The sequence below is a fragment of the Rhipicephalus microplus genome, chromosome 6 (assembly GCF_043290135.1).
Source record: "Rhipicephalus microplus isolate Deutch F79 chromosome 6, USDA_Rmic, whole genome shotgun sequence".
Lineage (NCBI taxonomy): Eukaryota > Metazoa > Arthropoda > Arachnida > Ixodida > Ixodidae > Rhipicephalus > Rhipicephalus microplus.
This window is the reverse complement of record NC_134705.1, coordinates 90,544,514-90,564,874: the sequence shown is the minus strand read 5'-3', so window position 1 is coordinate 90,564,874 and position 20,361 is coordinate 90,544,514. Positions and strand designations below refer to the sequence as shown.

Genomic DNA, 20,361 nt, shown 5'->3' with positions numbered 1-20,361 from the left:
GGCCACCTGCTGTTTTCTAAGTATTTACCAGTCAACTTCCTGGTTCGCTTCCTCCATTTTGTATCGACATTCTTCATGTACAAGTAGCTGAAAACCTTCCTAGCCCAACGCTCTTCCCCCATTTCTCTCAATCGCTTCTCAAATTTTATCTTGCTGCTAGCTTCCCTGCCCTCAAATGATGTCCATCCCATATCACCTTGTACTCCCTGATTTGGTGTATTCCCGTGAGCTCCTAAAGCAAGCCTACCTATTCCACATTGCTTAATTTCTAATCTTGTTTGAACTTCTGATCTCATGCACAAGACCGCATTGCCGAACGTCAGCCCAGGAACCATGACCCCTTTCCATATTCCTCTCACAACATCATACCTATTGTAATTCCACAGTGCCCTATTTTTCATGACTGCTGCATTCCTGTTACCTTTAGTCGTCACGTATATTCCGTGTTCCCTCAGATACTCGGTCCCATTGCTTATCCATAAGCCCAGATATTTGTATTTATCTGTTATCTCTAGCGTGACCTCCTGTATTCTAAGCTCACTACCTTCGTTGTCATTGAAAATCATGACTGCTGATTTTTCCCTATTGAATCTAAAATCTAACCTATCTCCCTCATTACCGCAGATGTCCATCAATCTCTGCAAATCTTCCTTGTTGTTGGCCATTAGCACTATATCACCTGCGTACATTAATGCTGGTAGTGCCTGATCAATAAATTTTCCTTGTTTGACTAAAAAGAGGTTGAAGCCCAGTCCACTTCCCTCTGATTTTGCCTCTAATCCTTGTAGGTACATCATGAATAATAAGGGTGACAGGGGGCACCCCTGCCTAAGCCCCCGTTTTACCTCTGCAGGCTTGGATACCCGTTTTTCCCACTTTATAACTACCTTGTTACCGTTATAGACACCCTTTAAAAGATTGATGACTGATAATTGAAGATTGAGATTGATGATGATTGAAGACTGATGATGATAGATGACTGATGATGAAGACTGATGATGATGATAGTAATCTTGGCATGTTATGGGGTGATACTGAAGCTACACGGCTGCTTCAAGTTGCAAGTGATAGATCATGCACTAAACGATGGCAACAGGGCCGCCGGTAGGCCCTTCGGAGTCTACGAGTTTTGTGTTCGCTACTGGTGACGACAGCTGAAAGCCACCAAGATGCATTGGGCCTGCCGTCGGCCTAAAACTGGGATTTATGGTAAACTTTATTTCTTCAGAAGGAAACTGCGGACAATTCTGTTAAAAAGCCATCAGATCAATACTGACGTTCTACGCTTACCTTTTGAGGGCTCCTGTTGAGCGACGAACGCTACCGCTACGCCCACAACCTTCGTGTATGGTATTCTGATTCTCGACTATTTGCTTGCACTTTTTGTGTCTCAAATAAAACTTGCCTTGTGTTGAACTTCTGCTTTTATTGTTGAGGTAAGTTCTAAGTAGTATTTCTTAAAGCTTGCTATAAGCTGCTGGTGTGAGAATCCCGATTTGCGGCCACTTTGTTTTCTTTTTCTCTCTGTACGTTTTTGTGGAAAGTTTTTCCCACGTAATTCTCGCACCCCCCTACTTTGCATCAATTTTCCAACAAAAAAAGTGTGAGGATTATGTGAATAAATACGGTATACTATGGGAAACTTCTTCATATCTCGCTTTAGGGTGGCGGCGCTCGGCCCTTTGCAACACTGATGGCGCGCGCAATGTTTGAACAAATTTTGTTCTTTTCGGGACATTTCACTGCTGCCTTAGCGCTTTGAAGGCCCATTTTATCACGTTTCCCAACCAAACTTAGCGTCATTAGTTTGAGAGGTACTCAGAAGTGGATATTTCCCGAAAAAAAGCTTTGCCAAAATGTCTCTTTTTGGCCATTATTGATTGCTCCAAGACCCGTGTCTATCCATGAACAACAGTACATGCACTCAAACAAGCACCTTCCAGCAAGGATTCAACCTGTAACCATGCGGTGAACTGCCTGCTTTCATGGCCACCAAGTGCAGGCAAGCATGTTCTCAAAGATGGAACCCAAACTTGCAGAAAGACAGGACAGTATTCCAACACTAGAGTGAATCTTTATAAGATATCTATTTTTTAATAGTAATGATTGTTATAACCCACCTTGCACAGCCAATAAGAGGAGTTTTTCTTGTAGTCAACACTAGAGTGAATTTCTATAAAATAATTGTTTTTAATAGGAATTATAGTTATAACCCACCTTGCAGAGACTTTTAGAGGAGTTTTTCTTGCAGTCGCTGTTCCACTCATGGCGTCTCCGGAGCAGGTCTTGGCTGACGTCCCAAAAAGCTGTGCTAGGTATTATTTGTGTCATCATCAGTTTATCCTGTTCGTGCGGCTGTCGATTGGCACACAGGAGCCACTGGAACTCATCTTTGTCTTTCCGAGGGGTGTCCTCAGCTGAAAAGGCAAAACAGTGTAAATTAACAGACCATGAAACCACGTTAAAAATCACCAACCTTTCACTGTGCCATTCTTCTTTGCCTTGTAGCAGTCTATACACACCACAAAGCCGCAATTGCGACACACCCAGTGAGTGTTGAAGAGAGTTGTATCACAGACATCACATAGTTCCCGCACACCTTGCACAACGCGCTTCCACAATATGGTCTTATCTTCGCCCATGTGTAAAAACTGTGCTTCCCTCTCTTGCTCCACGAGATCAAAAAACTGGTTGCCAACATGGGACAGTATGATTTTTGCAGTCTTAACATTCAAGTCTTTGGGTGCATGATCCAATGGAGGCAACCAGAGCTTTAAATCTTCATCTGAAGCATCACTTGGTTCCGAGAAGCCACCACTGAGCACAATGCCATTCTTGTCAAAGCGTAGCCTGAAAGTAAAAGTGTGCCAAATGAGCAACATGAAAATTTATCTCTTCTTTGAACACACTTCGATGTCACTCCAACTTACTTTCTGAATGCGTAGAAGCGACAGAGACTGTTTGGCATTTTCTTCTTCCTCTGGTTCGGCGTCATCCAACACTCCCTACACTTGGGGAGCTTTGCAGCAACATCATAACACGACGCATTCTGCAGAAATGGCTTGCTCGACTTCTTCAGTTCGGCAATGGTTGGCTTGTCCGCTGACCGTTCTAATAAAAAGAAAAAGTAAACCGCGGATAAACATAAAACATCATCAAACAGAGTAATTAGAGCTCCATTTGGTATGCATGGATGAGTGCAAACAACACTTAAGACCACTTGCACATGTGAAGCAAAGCCCATTTGCATCATACACAGCTTTAGTAGAAGGCTGTTGCTCCATTTACTCAGTGTTTGCATCACCCCAGTAGCTATGTAAAATTGATATGCCCTTTTTCTTCCCTTTAAAGGGGCCCCAGGCTACCCTTTTGACAAACCCATGAAGTTCAGTGTGCCAGAAAATCCCCAAAGCCAAACAAGGCAGTGCTATGCACAGCGGGTATGCCACTCTATAAAAAAAATGAGCCCTTGCGTCTCTCCAGCCTTTTACAGTACCACGCCCGCTCAATCTCCCCCCTTGATACGGCAATCAATCTCCCCCTTTCATACAGCCCGCCAAATACTCCTCTTCGCTTGTGAGAGTGCTAGTTCCCTTTCCACCCGCCACATCGGCTTTGGTACTAGCTATCGGCGACACAGGTGTTTCTGCCAATGCTTCCTTCAGCTACAGTGCTCTATCTGCGCCGGCACATTTGCGTGTTTCTGATCAGTGCTTTGTCATGCTCTCATAAATAGGCTGCATCACTTTAGCTGGATTAGTGGCGGATAACTGAGTGACACATATTAGTGCAAGAAATATGATGAATGCAGCAAACAAGGCAATCCCATTCGTGCGGTAAAAGCCCGTGTACTATGCGATGTCACTGCACGTTAAAGAACTCCAGAAGGTTGAAAATATCTTAGCAGCTAGAAATGGCCAATATCATATTGTGGATTTGGCACGTAAAATCCCAGATATTATATCATAATTTATATTATTATCAAGAATGGCCCCCTCGGTGGAAGAGTGGCTAGGGTGCTTGGCTACTGACACGCAGGTTGTGGCTTCGATCCCGGCTGCAGCATTTCGATGGAGGCAAAAATGCTTGAGGCTCATGTGCTGTGCGATGTCAGAGCTCATTAAAAAATACCAGATGGTGAATCTTTTCGGAGCCCTCCACTACGGCAATCTTCATAATCATATAGTGGTTTTGGGACGTAAAACAAAAATCAGCAAAAGGTAAAATGACAAGCACGGGGAGACAGAATATCAACGCAGTTCTCCTTAACGAGGGATACCTATACGAGTATAAAAGGTTTTTCGAGGGCAGCCAATAAGGTTCTTATGTTGGAGTCTGGAGGCGTGAAGAGACAGATACGGCTCACGAGCGGTTCACGCCCATCAACAGTCCAGCGAGGAAGCCGCCGTAGTGCGAGTGCAGAAGCTCGAACTGTAGCCCGACGGTTCGCTCCCGCTGTTGGTAGACGACGCCAGCTGCGGCGCTGTCTTAGCTTGAACACTAGAACCACGCCACACCCTAGCCGCTGATGATGATGCTTTCCAGAAGAATGGCTCTACCCACCACGAAAAATCGGCCACGAGGCGTGTGGCAGTAGAATTTGTAAATTTCCAACCACCAGCACGATTCTTCCTCTTTCTTCGATGCGGTGGCTCTGGATATTGCCAACAATTTTTTTGAGTTTCTTTTCTTTTTGAATCGCCAATGTTCACTGCACTGGTGCAGGTAACTCAATTTCAAGAGCCCATCTTGCCTGCCAAATTTGAAAATCATTTGACTAGCACACTTCACTCACAACAGTGAGTACAGATTGTCTTCCAGTCTCCTTTGTTTCCGAAATCAATTCTGCAGTTCTCCCAGCACTCACTCATCCTCTATCCGAGCCTGTAGTCTTTCCTTTATAATCTGCATCCACAGCCACTAAACCACTGATTGTCATAGGACGGCAGTTGTTTCTGTCTGCTTTGTCTCCCTTTCCTTTATAGATCATGTTCATCCTGCGAAGTTTCGATCCATCAGGGACTTCACCATCAATTATTGCTTTGCTCACTGCCTCTCCCAAATTTTGCTTAGACTTGGAACCTAATTCCTTTATCAGCATGATTGGAAAGCCGAAAGGGCCGGTTGATGTACTATTGGAAACTCTCTTCCGAGCCGTTTCCCAATCTAATTATGAAAGTGGAGCCACTGCGCCACTTGATCCATCCTTGTATATCAAGGTGCATAGGGCACTTCCTAGTTAAAATTTTCCTGTCACCCTTGCTCTTATATACTCAATAGCTTCGTCCCCTTCTAGCCTAACACCTTGAGGTGTAGTTATAAACCTCTGCTCTAAGTTTGTCTCAACATATCTGCACAGCGCAAGACTACGAGTAGTCATGACGTAACTACAGAAAAGACAAGGACAGAAAGAGCGCTGACATCAACTGAAATTTTATTTGCGAAAACGCTGGAAATATATACTCGTGACAGAACATCACCGCGCAATCGTGCGACCTATTGCATCACAACAAGACAATCATCATCCCATTATACGGTTACAAGACCACACCTAAGCACAAATTCACGATCTATTGTGTCAAAGCCAGACACTCGATTTCTGTTTTAATCAGAGCAAGCGAAGGCATGCTGATACATAGATCACCCAGCATTTGAATTTTATTGGCCTCCAGTATATATTTCCAGCTTTTTCGCTAATAAAATTTCAGTTGAAGTCAGCGCTCTTTCTCTCCTTGTCTCTTCTTCTGTAGTTATGTCATAACTATTCGTAGTCTTGCGCTGTGCAAATATGTTGATTGCCAATCACCAACTAGCCCAAGCATCTGTCTTATTAAGTTTGTCTCCTTACTTAGGGAGTTAAAATGGTTCCAAAAATTCGCAGCTGCCTTTCTATCCTTTTTATGCACTTCTGCCAGTCACTGCGGCCCCTTTTTTCTATTTTCATTGATAGAAAGGATGCTTCCTTTCTTCAGCTTAGAAAGATCCCATTTTCTTTCAACATAATCTGTTGGTTCACTCTGCTGCTTAGCATGTCTGTGTTCCTAGAGGCTTCCCGACCTTTTGCTATGGCTTTCTTAACTTCCTCATCCCGCAGACTCTTTGGTTTGTGTCTCTTTTTCCTGGGTGACTTATCACGTACCTTAGCAAGCTCTAGCTCAAACAGTCCAAGCATATTCCTGTATGTCCACACTGTTTTATTATCCTCAGTGATTACTTTCTCAATTCGTTTAGTAGCTATTTCTATTTGCCGTTCTGAATAAAACTTCCCCTGTAGTTGCTCATCTTGTCTCTTTCCCACTTTCATTGCTCTTCTGGAACTTAGCTTGATACGTTTGGAATCCCTACCCAGACTTCTGGAGCCACATTCATCTATGTGTATTCCCCTGAGCCTATCATACATCCATATAGACATCAATGCACAACCTACCGGCGAATGCAGCCTTCCTACCTCCCATGTTACCTGCCCTTCACACTTCTCAGTACTCTTGCAAATGATCAAATCATATGCCTTTTAGACATACCTATGATCATTTTCCCTGCTGGGTCAGTATACCCATCCATATCTTCGCTGATGGGCAGCACCCCTCACCTCCCCACCGTCGTGGCCAGCCAGTCTACTTTTCCTTTGACGCATGCTCCTTTATTCGGGAAACGACTCGTCAGGCCGCACATGGGGAAAGATCGAGCAGTCGTAACAGTAACCCCATGCTCGTCTTGACATGACTAGGAGTAGATGGTGTAGAATGGTTCAACGAATCTGTCTGCTAGCAGGTGCATCGTCATGTAGCTAGGTGGTGGAGAGAAAAACTTGGCAAAGGCCGCGTTTAGACCGGAGCGCTACTGCAACAACACAACTATCGCATTTACCCGCTATCGCATTCGCATATTTTTTGCAGCCTCGCATTGCCCAACAAAATACCCTATTTACTCGCATAATAAACGCACTCGCATATAATAGCACCCCCAACTTCACCTGTCGAAATTAAGATTTTTTTACCCCGCGTAATAAATGCACCCCCTACAACATTAAGGCATTCCTCCATGCCCTACAACATTCATCCGCTGCAGTCCCGCTAACCTACACATACCCCTTGCCCGCTAAATCTCCTCAGTTTTTTATTATTCGACGTGCCACCTCGGCTTGCTCCCTCCCTATCTTCTACCACTGCCACGCGGCACTTTTTTCTTACTACCTGTGCTCGGCACAAGCCCAGTATTTTTTAATTATCTATGCGCAGGGGTGAGACGGCTGAGACTAAATTGGGAGCAGTTTTTGGAGCAGCAAAATTTCAATTTTGGAGCAGAAGAACCTTCCTTGGGAGCAGTTAGTGGCATTTAATATGTCGTCCTGGGAGCTTGAAAATAGAAATTTTTAGCAGCATGGGGGCAACTGTGCATAATTTAATTGGTTTATATTACATATATTACACTGAAATACATTTTGAAGAAAGTTCTTAAACAGATTATTACCAGGTATAAACTTTTTTGCGTACCATGTGACCTGTCCAGCCACCCTAACAAACATGTGAAATAATATTTAATAAAAGAAGTTTTGTTGAAAGGTTGGTTTCACGGAAACATTTAAAAAGAAAAACACACCACTCTCAAAAAGAAATTTGAAAATTGTGATTGCACAAGAATCTGGTTACGTAACAGTGGTTCTTCGCTTAAAAAAAAGCTTGACATGATAGGGTCAAGAGCTTTTAACAGACAACGAAACCGCACCACGCTGCCGTTCGCGGACACCTCGTTCCGGATCACGTTCACGATCGCAGCGCGGGAACGGTACTCAGTAATAAGCGATCAAATGTTACTGATAACGCCTCTCCACGCAAGCAACCACGCATGTTATGAATACAGCACACGTTGACCAGTTTTTTTTTTTTTTAATCGTAGGTCATTGTAGTATTGTTTGGAGAACACAAGGCACCGCCGACTAACAAGAAGTACGCAGCAGCCGGTAGCCAAGCAAAAACTCTCTTTATGTACATACACAGGCATCAGTATAAATATGTATATGTCAATTTTTATTAAAGGGAACAGGGGAGCGCATGGCCTGCGTGCTTCGGTGGCTGCTGGAAGCGCGTTTAAGTGGGAGCGAGAGGAACCACAGTCTCTTTTCACGTCATCTCGTGGCGAGCAAAACAACCATTTGTGCTAATATGGAACCAGCAGCAAAATTGTGACCTCCTACCCCTTCAAGGCGATTACTCGAGAGCTGGTAATCACCTTGAAGCAGGAGGTGTTGCAAGCTTGTCGTTCTATATAAGCAACGAATGTTTGTTCTGCTCGCCGCGAGATGACGCGAGAAGACACTGTGTAATGAAGACTAATTGTATATGGTCCCTTTGGGACCAGAGTAGTGCAACTGTTTTCCAATGCCGCCGGCGCCGCCAACAACCATGCATTGTGGAAAGCTGACACTAAGGCCAATTTTGTATGTTCTGACGCCACCGCGGCATTGGCGCGAATCATCGCTAGTCAAGTTCAAAGCGAATCCGGCTGGTCTTTGCGCATTTTTTGAACGCAGTTTAGAGATGCCTGCGGGTGACTGTGGATCAGCTCTATGTGCGCACCAGGTCTGCAGTTCAACCATCACAGCCATCGAATTTTACACTGGGTTAAACTCGTAAAAGATGTTCTACTAGTTTTACCAGCTGCTGAGTGCTGCCTTGTTTGTAGTGTACAAGCTAAAAAAAAAAAACTGCGCTGTTCTTTGTTCCACATTTATATCGGTTTTAAACGGAGCCTGATTACCTATCTTCATGAAAAGGAAATATATTTATTCACCACTGATGTAGCTAAAAGAGCGTGGTTGTCAAATGTGCTGAATTTTATAGTCAAAGCTCTTGAGATCACAAGGGCCGATTTTGGCGCCATAGATGTTCGCCGCCAACGGTGTCCGTGACTACTATCGCACAAAATTAAAAAAAGAGAAAAACCTACGGTAAAAAGGATAGGAGCATAGGAGAATAAACTCGAGTTTTTTAAGTGGCAGTCCAGTTCTCTACAGCAAAGCTACGCTAAACTTGAAGCTGAACTCAACCAACTTTATGTAGGCTGCATATCAGGTAAGAATACGCCTTTACATATGAAATGAATCGTTTTAGAACAGTGAAGTAACAACCATGAGTAACACAACACGAATTGTGTAAAGAGTGCACCGTTATGCTCTTATGCACTTCAAAAGCCCAAGGCATAACTCTTTATTGAGTTATATTCACCGAGACTCATCGGGTAATTTCATGTACTGTCAAGGTGAACGAATGTCGCATTCCACCAGCGTAACGTAAATACTGAATGATCCTGCTCAATCCAGTCGAAAATTCCAAAAATTTGCGAAAGGTGAATGTCGCAAGACAAAACAAGTTAATAATGTTCGCTGTGCACTTTATGCACCACGCTGAGCAAGAACGTTGCTTTTTCTTTTTTTTTACCATGCTATTGAGTCAGCTCTAACATTGCACTTTGTTGGTAAATCGGGCAGAAAAGTGGCCTTCGCGCACTGCAAACAGTGTGCAAAGGACGTAAGCTAAGTATGTCGATATGCAACAAGAAAAAAAAACGCAGGGGTGTTGCCTGTAAAAACAGAGGGTGGCTTCAGCGCATAGCTGGTTCCTAGCCAGGCAAGATGGCGGACCTATGCAGTTACTCTATTGTGGCTGCTATCGCCCCCGCTTGAACGCGCTGCCAGCTGCCACCAAAGCGCAGGCCGCACGTCCCCGTGTTCCCTTTCATAAAAATTGACACTGTACAACCAAGTTTTGGAAAGTCTCAAGTTCCAGTCACCTCCAAAGGTGGCGAAAAAAATCGATCAGATAAAAAAACCGTAATGGCTCCGTTTATATCTGCCCTCGGGGATGACAGAAAATCTGCTAGGGGTACCATAGTACGCTCAAAATTTAAAGCGAAGAGAGACACCACTTTTGAAAAAAAGTGCTCTTTTCTATATAATTGAACGATAACATTCCGATTCCACGTTGTGCATAATTTGTTTAACGATTGCAGTGCCATGCGAGTTCTACTTTGGATGCGCTGCTGCAGCTTGACGGGGGCAGCTGATGCACATAAGCCCAGTTAGTTTTCATCCGATGGTTGGCGTGGTCCTCGGCACACCGTTTTCTTTCTAGCTCGTTTTTATTCGCTTCTGTAAGCCGCTGCAGCGGCTGTACAGCTGTATGAATTCCGGGTACTATCTTACCGGCGAAGGCATCGATTTCCGCAAGTTGGACGGCGATGACACATAATTATTTTTCCCAATTCGCGCACATTTGCTATATTTTGTTGGTGATTTCTCTCTCAGACCTTGTTATCGCTGTCAGTGTTGTGTGTTTGTGAACTACGTTCATTTGCACTGATTCTGCTTGTATTCAAATGCTTGCACTCCTCTCTACTTTTGCTCCACTGTGATTTCCTCGCGAAGACCCAACTTCCTCATGTCTTCAGCTTGACCGCACTATGTCACAATACAATAAAAAGTGTCGGTGTTGTGCTCGGCGAAAGCAGGAGCTTAATTCGAAGCTGTTACTGAAGCACCTCAGGCTGATTTTCCCCGACTGCTTTATAATGACAGTTCCTACAAACAAGACGCGCTTTTCCGTTCGTTTTTCCTCTGAAAACAAAGCCGTGCCATTTGCGAACACGCTATAATGCTTCTAACAGGATAGGTTTTTTTTTATTTTACATTAAAACATGACTGCTGGATTTCTGTCAATAAATATTGTTCCTCGTACTCACTCGTTTGTGAATTGCTTTTACTGGTGCCCGCTGCCAATTAATGCCTTTCTGTTCCAGTTAACATTTGTGCGCACAGGTACTGTGTTCCGAGGGCGCTTTGGGGTGTGCTGCTGGGCGTATCGACGCGCTCAAATCAAGCGGGTGAAAGATAACGAGAATCCTGTGGCCTGCACGAGTCTCGGTCTCTTCTTTAGCCATAGAATGAAGAATCAGCCGAGGCAACTGCGTAGGCGCATACGCACCCTGTACAGAATAAAAGGGGCGCCCATTTCTTCTCTTCCTGCCGAAAAAATAAAAACAACAAATTTTGTTTTCCGCTTTCTGTTTATTCAGCGCTCTCTCTTGGTTGCCATCGGCAGTTCTATGCGCCATCGCTGCTTATCTTGCGTACTACTATTGTCAAGGCTACAGTTTCCCTTCTCTAAATTGGTTCTTTATTCTATAGTACAAGCGCGTCCGATGCACAATGCTACAGTCATCACCATCAATGAACTTTCGATAATACATCGACTTGCCATTGCCGCTTCGCGACTCTCGCAGTGCCCACAAGAAATCCATGTCCATTCAGACGTACCGCTGAACATACAAAGACGGGTTTTACTCCATAAGAAGAAAAGAAAGAAAACAGTCACACTGCCGCCTGCAAATAGTGTGCTTTATTTGGAAGCTCGAATCATTCCACTTGATGCAATATTTCGACAGCTTACCGTATCAACTTTTTTAAAACTCTACGGTGCACCACTCTCCTGTTCACAGACAGTTTTCATCAAATATCCAGTTTCTTTCTTTAAGAGGGCAGACTGCTCTTAGGGACCAAAAAGTGAAAAAAAAAATCATTTTTTAACATTGACATATTTAGTATCTGCAAGTATTTCGCTATCTCTCTGCAAATTTTCACACACCAGGAAGTGGTAATTTTTTTGTGATGTCATTCTAACTGTCCAGATTCTTGGTACTGTTGACATGCAGAATCTGCAAAAAAATGGGGAACTAACTTCGAGGCCTCTTTCCAATTTGCCGGCACCTGTGTTAGAAGCTCTGCTACGAATTCATGAGCACTTTTATGAGGTTTGCAGAACATGCACACCACGATTTTCGCTTTTTGAAGAAGCTGTGTGTTTTCAGTTTTTTTCCATTTTTCTCAAAGAAGTAAATTTACAACAGTTCAATTTTGAGGCCTCAATATCTCTGCAGTTAGGGCAGGTACAATAATAATTCTTTTTGCAATGGAAACCTGTATGTGTGTAGGGTGCAAGTATGGGAGCAGAATTTAGAGAACAAGCCTTTTTATATAATCACTCATTAACATGATTTTAACATGATTTCAACTGCTTTTGAAGATGGATAGTTCATTTTGCTGTAAAATAATTAAGAAAGGCTTAAAAACAAAAAAACTCTTGCATTATTTCAATCAATAGTCATTAGTCTATGTTGGGATATTTCAAATATCACTTTTAATTAAGCACTTTTTTGTATGACAGCCTTAAACAATAGGGGATGAACTTAAGTTATCTCAGGAATAAAATGAGTTACAGGAAAACGAATTAAACATTTGAAATCAGCAGAAAAAACAGCATAATTCTGTACAGTTTCATCAAGATCACTGAAGAAATAAACAAAAGATGTCAAAGAGCAGTCTGCCCCCTTAAGCGCCCGTAGTGTGGTTATCAAAGACCCCAAGTCCTTTTCGTCGAGTCCGTGTTATGAAATCATGTTTCCCTCCAGTATTTCACTCCCCAAATCCTATGCTTGGTGCCAGTTGACTTGATTTTTTATTAAATTTTTTCGAAAAATGCCAAGTTACTTTCAAAGCATGTTCTGGAGGGCCTCCTTCAAGACCATCTCAGTCATTTTCCCACTTACGTAGTAATTGAGATGGATGCAACGCAAAATCTTCAGAAGTCTGGAGTAAATACTTTTTTCTCACCAGCTTAATTGGTCTTTTGCACTCTGATTTCCTGCCTTCACACCAATTTATCTTGCTGAATTCCTGGCTATTACATTGGCTCTTCGAAAACTAAGTTCTCAGCAATCAAAATCTATTATTATTTCGGACGCTTTGTCTGTTTGTACACATCGAACGCCGCGAAGCAGTCTCCTCTTCTCGGGATATTTTGGTCTCTCGTACCGCATAGCCTATCAGAAGTTCGGTTTATTTGGGTCCCCGGGCATGCTGGAATTGCACTAAATAAAATTGCTGATTCGCTCGCTTCGGCATCTTTAAATTTTCCGGTGGTACTGGTAGCTCCAGAGTTTCCTTTTATTATTGCCGAACGATGCAAACACCTGTCAATCTTAAAAATCAACAACACATCGCTCCTACAATCTGAAGAATTTCGGCACTTGTAATTCACATGGACCACCAAAAATGCCTTACCCGTCAAAGTGAAATGACCCTCTTAATTTTCGCTGCAGAGTTCCTCGGTTACTCTTTTATCTCCACAAATCAGGATTTTCATTAACCTATGTGCAGTTCACAATGAACCGGAAACAATACATCACTTTCTTCTCACAAGCCCCTCACTGCGCCGAATAATTCTTGAAAGGCCGATTGGTATGCTTGGATTGGCAGTTAATACACCCACCCTTTTATCATTTGGAGCAAGTCATTTGGGTGTAGACCGCAGTGCTTTTCTGTCAGCGCTACATAAATTCATTCAGGCAACTGGACGGATACGCTGCTAGTGGTACTGGCAGATATATCCAATTCTTTGTCCCCCTTGTTCATTTTTGCTATTTTGCTTTGTATGTTCTGGTTTATCGAATTTTTTGCCACTTTTCACCTTTTTTTAAAGGAACATTATTGTTCTTATTTAATTTCTCTCTTGATTAACGAATAAGGAGCCGAGGTGGCCGTTCATAACATTTGAAATGGTTTGAACGCGCGTTTTGTCACCACGGCTTCGCAAATAACCAAATGTTTCTCTCTACCCGTAGACACCGATGCGCGGATTTCGCGTGCAATGGCTTTTTTAAATGAAATGATAACTCATTTGTCTAAATAATTTCGTAGCTAATGGGCGTAAACCATGAATGGGCTGCACGCGTTCTGTCACTCACGGAACCTATTTTGAGAACCCATGTGCAGGCGCCAGAGCATCAAGGAGGCGCGTCGCATCCAGCGAAATGACTCCAAGTTTACAGTTACTCGCTCACGGCAAACGCGCTTGCGTAGGGGATCGCATGCACCCAGCAGCGTCGACATGAAAATTGCAGCGACCCGACAAACGCGCTCCTTGTGCACAACAAAGACCTGCAAGTCAACCCCACTACGCTCGTCACTAGACTCGGTGGTTTTCGCAAGGCGACAGTGCCATTAGAACACACAGCCTAGCTATATAGTAGAAGCAGCACGCCCAATGCACGACAGCTCAATTTTGGGGGGGTCACGTATGTTTAAAACACTTTAGAGATTATGGCGGAACCATGAGTGCCTTCGTCACCATACACTACAAAGTAAAAAAAAAAAACGCGATTGCGCGTGTCTTATTAGTGAAGTCGGTCCATTTTCCCACTGAAGCAAGGTTCGCATCGAAATTCTTGCTTTCGAGGCTGTATTGGAAGAGTGTGGCACAATTTTTGCGATTTTTATGTATTTGGGACAGCTTGGCGTAAGAAAATGAAAATGTATCAAAGGATGGATGGATGGAAAGTCCTTTATTGAAAAGAAAGAGAGGCACAGGATCTCTGTAAGGATAAGCAGGACTTTCTAACTACACTACTAGTTCACAGTGTCACGGGTTTTGCACTTATTGTATTCACCATCACTGGTACTGAGGCGGTATAGTGTCAGTACTGTGGTTTGTCGGACCCCCTAAACCACTCTGATCAGGCTGCTGACTTCCATATTGGGCAAATAATAACTGCGTGTCCGGGTCCATAAGGAGCGCTTCACGATAATTTGTGGTTTGCAAAGCTTGTATGGCCATTCGCCCTTTTTCAAATGCAGAAGCCTGCCACAGTAAGTGGTGAAGGTCTGCGCGGCAACACAGCCCGCAGTGATTGCACGTCAATGTCGCAATGTCCGCTTATCGCCAATTTGCTAGAGTATGGTGTGTATGCAGTATTTGCGTAGACCTTATTAATGAAGACTTCTTGGGAGCGTGAAAGCTTACATTGCTGGAAAATAGGACTGGTGGGGTAACCTGCGCAATGCGTTTTTGACTAGCATGACGCAGGGACGTGCGTACATAGTGCATTGTGGTTACCGAGGGAGTTATTTGACTTAAGAGCTCATACTGGTTCACCCTGAGGGGTGGGGGCAGAGAAAGATTGGTCGACCCACCTGCGGAAGCAGCAGCGGTGTGCGCTGCCGTATTGCCTTAGGCACACCCATATGCCCCAGCGTCCAGATAATTTCCATTGGCCTATCGGCTTTTTCATGCCTACGAATGATGCTTTGAATCGCAGCAGCTGTAGCATCCTCGGACGCTGGGCGAAATATTTCCGAGTAGGCAGCGTGCGAGTCGGTAAAGACACGAAGGGGTTTCTGTATAGTGTATGGGAGGCTTGCAGTCGCTCCCCATATGGCAAGTAGTTCGGCATGCATAGGGGTACCGTTTGGTAGATGGAACCTGTAGGCCCTCGGTGGTCTGCACGCAGATCCATGCTATACCAGCTTCGTCATCGGTAATGGCAGCGTCCGTGTATATGTCGATGGTATCTAAGCTCGCTTCCCTTAGTTGTTGCGTGGCAAGAAACTGGCGGGCAATATTATTATGACGAGATATGGGGCGACGGAACAGTCGAGAGGCTATTGGAGTTTCCCATGGGGGTAAGGACTGATTAAGAAGAGGTGCATCATCATGTCGCTGACAATCCCAGGCCAGAAAGCGACGACCTTGTGGCGTGTTTTCCAGGCGGATGTGGTGTCGAGTGTGGGCTTCACAAATGACGTCTTGCAGAGGGGGCAAGCCCCATGCGCTTTCAAGGGCGGATATCTTAGTGTGTTTAGGGAGCCCCGTGATGGTATGGAGAGTAGCCCGATGACGGCATTCCAAATTTAGGATGTCCGTTGGAGAGAACGTGTATATGGGTGCACCGTACAAAATCTTCCCAACAGCCGCAGCTCTTGCTAGAGTGCGACAGGCTTGTTGTCGTCACACCTCCGTATTTGAGGGACAGACAACGTATCATATGTAACGTGGCTGGCCAAGCCTGCCGCAGTCTACGTACCCACTTTTGTGGGCTGTTGCAGCTGGCTATTGATAAACCTAAAGCTTTCATTTGTCCGTTTTTTTATTGTATAGTGTGTGATCCAATATGGAGTGAGATACACATTTTCGGGTTGGTGCGATTCAGCGGCCTGATCAAAACAGTATAGCGGGGCCAACTCACCCGTTAGGCGTGCAGTCTGGGCAAGGTTCCTTTAGGCGTTGCATAAGTTTGTTGCCAGACTGGAAGGGTTGTTGTTGCCAGACTGCCGCTAAATTTGGCTAAAAGTTTTCTTCTGTAGTTGTGGCTTCTGACATTACGGATGCACCAAATTCTATCCGTGGTGCACGGAATGCACCACCGATAGCACCAAATTCTTACGGAAAAGCCACAACTACAGGAGAAAACTTTTCAGCCAAGAAATGCACCGCGGATAGCACCAAACCGTCACCCCCGGAAAATCTTTTCAGGCCTGCGCCCAGCAATCTGACGTCATTTCCGGCCGGCCGACTCTCGGGGAAGCCGCAGCGGCAGCGAGCGCAGCGCGGGCGGCGGTGGTGACGGTTCGGCGGCGTGGTGTTGACGGTGTTTCACGTTTGTTGCTTTCTGTTGTTGTTTTGCGGCAATTTCGTTTCCGTGCGTGATGCTGGAGTGATGCGACAATGTCGAATAAGTGTTGTGTACCCGGATGCACCGGCAACTACAAAACAGGAAAGAAGATACAAGTGTTTTCCTTCCCTAAAGACGCCGACGCTCTCAAACAATGGCTACGCGCCATTCCTAGGAAGGACTTCGTGCCGACTTCGTGCACTAAGGTAAGAATTTGAGATGCTCCTGTTCTTAGCTTGTCGTTGCTTGTTCGGGTAGAAATCACCTATGATGGGAAATACTTGAGCGTGTGGCCGCCGGGCCTCGCGAAGCGCTGACGCCAGCAGCGTTCGCAGCAAGGATGGTCAGCTGCGCTTTGTTCACTAACAGTGCCGTGGTGTCGTCCATTCTTGCAAGCTCTCGGTGGAAGCGCTTCGTGGAGTGCGGTGACATCATGCTCCCGTGTTTCCTTTCATGTTGCTTGTACCGCTTAGCGCAGCGCTTTTATTTAGATGCTTGCGAAACGTAGGTAGACTTTGTTTTAGCTACACGGACTGTAAACACGGTCATGCAAACGGGAGCGCATTTTTTTCTTTTGAGAAGTGGCGTCTCAGACGTTCTTGAAACGTTTGTGCAGGTGTGCGCGGATCATTTCGACGCTTCATGCATTGAGAAGACGACATCGTAGACGGATCCAAGGACAGGGAGAGTTATTGAAGTTGCACTCCCAGTACCACGGTTGCGTCCTGGATCTGTCTCAACGGTATTTCCCGGCTGTCCGCCCTACCTATCAGTACGAGACCAGAGCACGAGAGAAACCCCTGACGCCAAGAGGAGCCGACAAGAAGCCTCCCAACTCGCCCGTGCTGTAGAAGAGTCGCAGGCGTCATATGAAGCGGAGCAAGAACGAGACCGGTTTTCGTCCCTCGAAGAACTAAGGGCTCGCCTGCAAGGGGTGTCAGTGTCTCCGAAGTGGACTGTGATTCATAAAGAAGAGTGCTCCATGTTTTTGAACATTATCGACTATCGTGAACCTTGTTTGAATGCGTCATTGACCGTGTTTGCAAACCTTGAAGTCTTTGCCTGCTATCAAGGTTCACCAATCAAGAACCTTGGTAGCGCTGTTGTACCAGACTCAGTTCAAAAAGTAAGTTCCTAGTTGGAAATTTTGAACAACCTGTCGATGCTGTCTGAGGAGCGCTGCACTTATTGCCACCTGGCTCAAGCAATACATTCCCTTGTTTGAGCCTTGTTTCCAGTTTTGTATCTCTTTACAAGTTGTTAGCTTTTAAAGGTGCTGTACTTTTTTCTTTTTTTTTAACTCGAACTGCCTCGGTGCCCACTGTAGCAGTTGTACAGTCCGTTTTGGTACCTAAGCTGTGTACACTTTCCTTGTGCACTCTGTGTACAGACATGTTGTGCACTGTGATTTGTTTTTTCTTAGATTTTTGTTTGATTTTTTCCCTAGAACATGCACCTACCTGTGGCAGTACAATTACTTTTCTTTCTGTCATTTATCATGCTGTGGACCACAATTTAGTCACCAGTGTTCTTATGTATTGTATTTTTTGGCAAGTGTTTGAACCTGATACCTTGTGTTGCTACTGCTACTATGATAAACGAATGGTATGTTTTCCTCTAACCTACAATTTAAATGAAAGTGTGCTTTTTCTGTTCCAAAGCTCGGGGATGTTTTTGCTGTTACAATCTGTTTTGTTTTCTGAGTTTTATGTGGCAAGATATTGTGTTTTGTACTTTTGGCATATTTTCAGCATTAAGGGCAACATCTTGTGTTGCCTGTCGTCTGCCTGGACCGAGAACAATGTGCACTGTGATATTTGTACAGACGGCGTCTGGCTGTGATAAATAAATACGCATTATTCCATTCACGATATTCATTATTTCTTGATACCTTGATAAGTTCCCCCGCAACGGTGGCTCAGTGGCTAAGGCGTAGCGCTGCTGAGCACTAGGGCGCGGTTTCGATACCCGGCTGCGGCGGCCGCATTTCTGATGGAGGCGAAAAGCAAAAACGCCCGTGTGTACGAGATTTCGGCACACAATAAAGATTCCCAGGTAGTAAAACTTGATCCTGAGCCCTCCCCTACGGCGCGCTTCATCGCCTGCGTTCCGTCGGCGCGTTAAACCATACAATCAATGGATACCTTGATAAATCGTGCGGACATGGTGTCAAGGAACCTCGCCCGAGTCGGTAGGCGTGAAGGGCGCTCGCGGCTGGCGCAGCCACCCAGCGAAGGGCGGCCGGCCGGCCGGCGCGATGTGACGTCGTCGACGTCACGTCACGTGACGCGCAGGCCTGAAAAGCTTCCGGGGGTGACGACCAAACTCTTACGAAGAAGCCACAACTACAAGAAAAAACTTTTTAGCCAAAATTAGCGACAGTCTGGCAACAAACATCCCAAAGTCTGGCAACAAACTTATGCAACGCCAAAAGGAAACTTGCCACAGTCTGTTCGGCGACACTTGGCGTCGGTAGTACACGGCGTTATTCTTTTGTACCCCATTGTCGAGAAGTTCGGTGGTGCCGGTAGAAGAGCCCGCTGCCGTGGACCCGAGGTTCGGTAGACGATTCTGATGAGAACGTAGACTGTGTTGCATCCATTGTCTCGTTTTCGTCAGATAGCGTCGGGAAATCGCCTGAGTTCACTGGAACGCTTGTGCATGCCGCGGTCGTTTTCATAGCAGGCGTCTTTAGATTCGGAGTGAAACGCGCCAAGCGTAACAGGTTCACCAGGCACGGCACGGCCGCGCGGACGCGGTGCGAACGCGGCCGCCGGCAGCTGTGCCCTAGGCCAGTCCGAAGCTGCTCACTAGGCTTAGGGTGGTCAGTTCACAAAACACAGAAAAAAGGTTCTCCAAAAACGCTGTCTGTGCGACACAGGCTCACCGTGTAACTGGCATTCACTTCTGCGGCAACGAACCATGGTCTATCAGCCGAAAAAACTAGTGAAACTCGAAATGTGTCAAATGCGCGCCACAGCGGGGTTTACCACGAGCGGTGCGAGTGTAGAGACATCATAGCTGATAAGTACACAGCGGGCGAAAGTCGCGAAGCTGCCCGCGACTACCGACGATGGCTTCCTGCAAATACGAAACTTTTAAGATCCATATGTGCATGCAATTTTGGAGCGACGACGATGAGATTCGCGGTCGCCATGGCTGTCGCGAAGGGCCGCGGTTCGTCGCCATCGCGTCGCTGGTTTCTGGAAAACCAGAAGAAAGTCACTTGGCGCCCATAAAAGAATTCCGTAGCGCCCGATTCTCGCTTCGGTTGCAATTTGCTCTTCGTGCGTTCATCAAGGAACACAAGACTTACCCAAACTTCCAGACCTCAGGTTCATGGCCATCGCCTTTATCATCCAGTGGCTACAGTTTACTTTGATGCTTCGTTATGCTTGCTGTAATACATGTTGGTTGCTGCATGCAATGCTTCGTTAAGCTTGCTGCAATACACGTTGGCTGCTTGATACAATGTTGAGGTCGCCGTGCGAGGTTGCCCACAGAACACCTTGCGCGAAGTTAAACTCCAGATATTTATTCCTAAAGCGCATGACAGTGTATGCGGAACACGTTAAACTAATAAATTCGCTTACGCACGTACGTTTAACAAAATCACTCTTTTTTAAAAAAACAGAAGAGGGTTCTAAAATAGATGCCCCAAAGCCCGCGCTTCAGATCAAGCAGGAGCGAAGAGTTTTCGAATAGGATCTGCGGCGCTTTGTGTATTAACCCAATTCTTGTTCACGCCACTTCAATAGGTGCCACCACGTTTGTCTGACGCAAAGCTTTTGGGGCTCCCGCTAAATTCGAGAAATAGCGTCCCCAACCCAAAACCTAAACTCGGTTTCGGTTTTGCACATG

General features: G+C 45.3%; 1 protein-coding gene across 1 annotated transcript in view; it reads right to left on the bottom strand.

Annotated features, from left to right (window-relative positions):
* The window catches only part of LOC119167489 (lysine-specific demethylase 3), a 90,215-nt gene extending 70,062 nt beyond the window's left edge, over positions 1-20,153 (bottom strand). The window contains exons 1-4 of the mRNA XM_075866180.1: positions 19,817-20,153; positions 2,931-3,111; positions 2,477-2,850; positions 2,218-2,417 (exon numbers count right to left, since the gene is read on the bottom strand). Of these exons, the coding sequence (XP_075722295.1) occupies positions 2,218-2,417; positions 2,477-2,850; positions 2,931-3,111; positions 19,817-19,859 (798 nt within the window). The 5' untranslated portion in view covers positions 19,860-20,153. The remainder of the gene's footprint in view (positions 1-2,217; positions 2,418-2,476; positions 2,851-2,930; positions 3,112-19,816) is intronic.
* Positions 20,154-20,361: the final 208 nt, after the last annotated feature.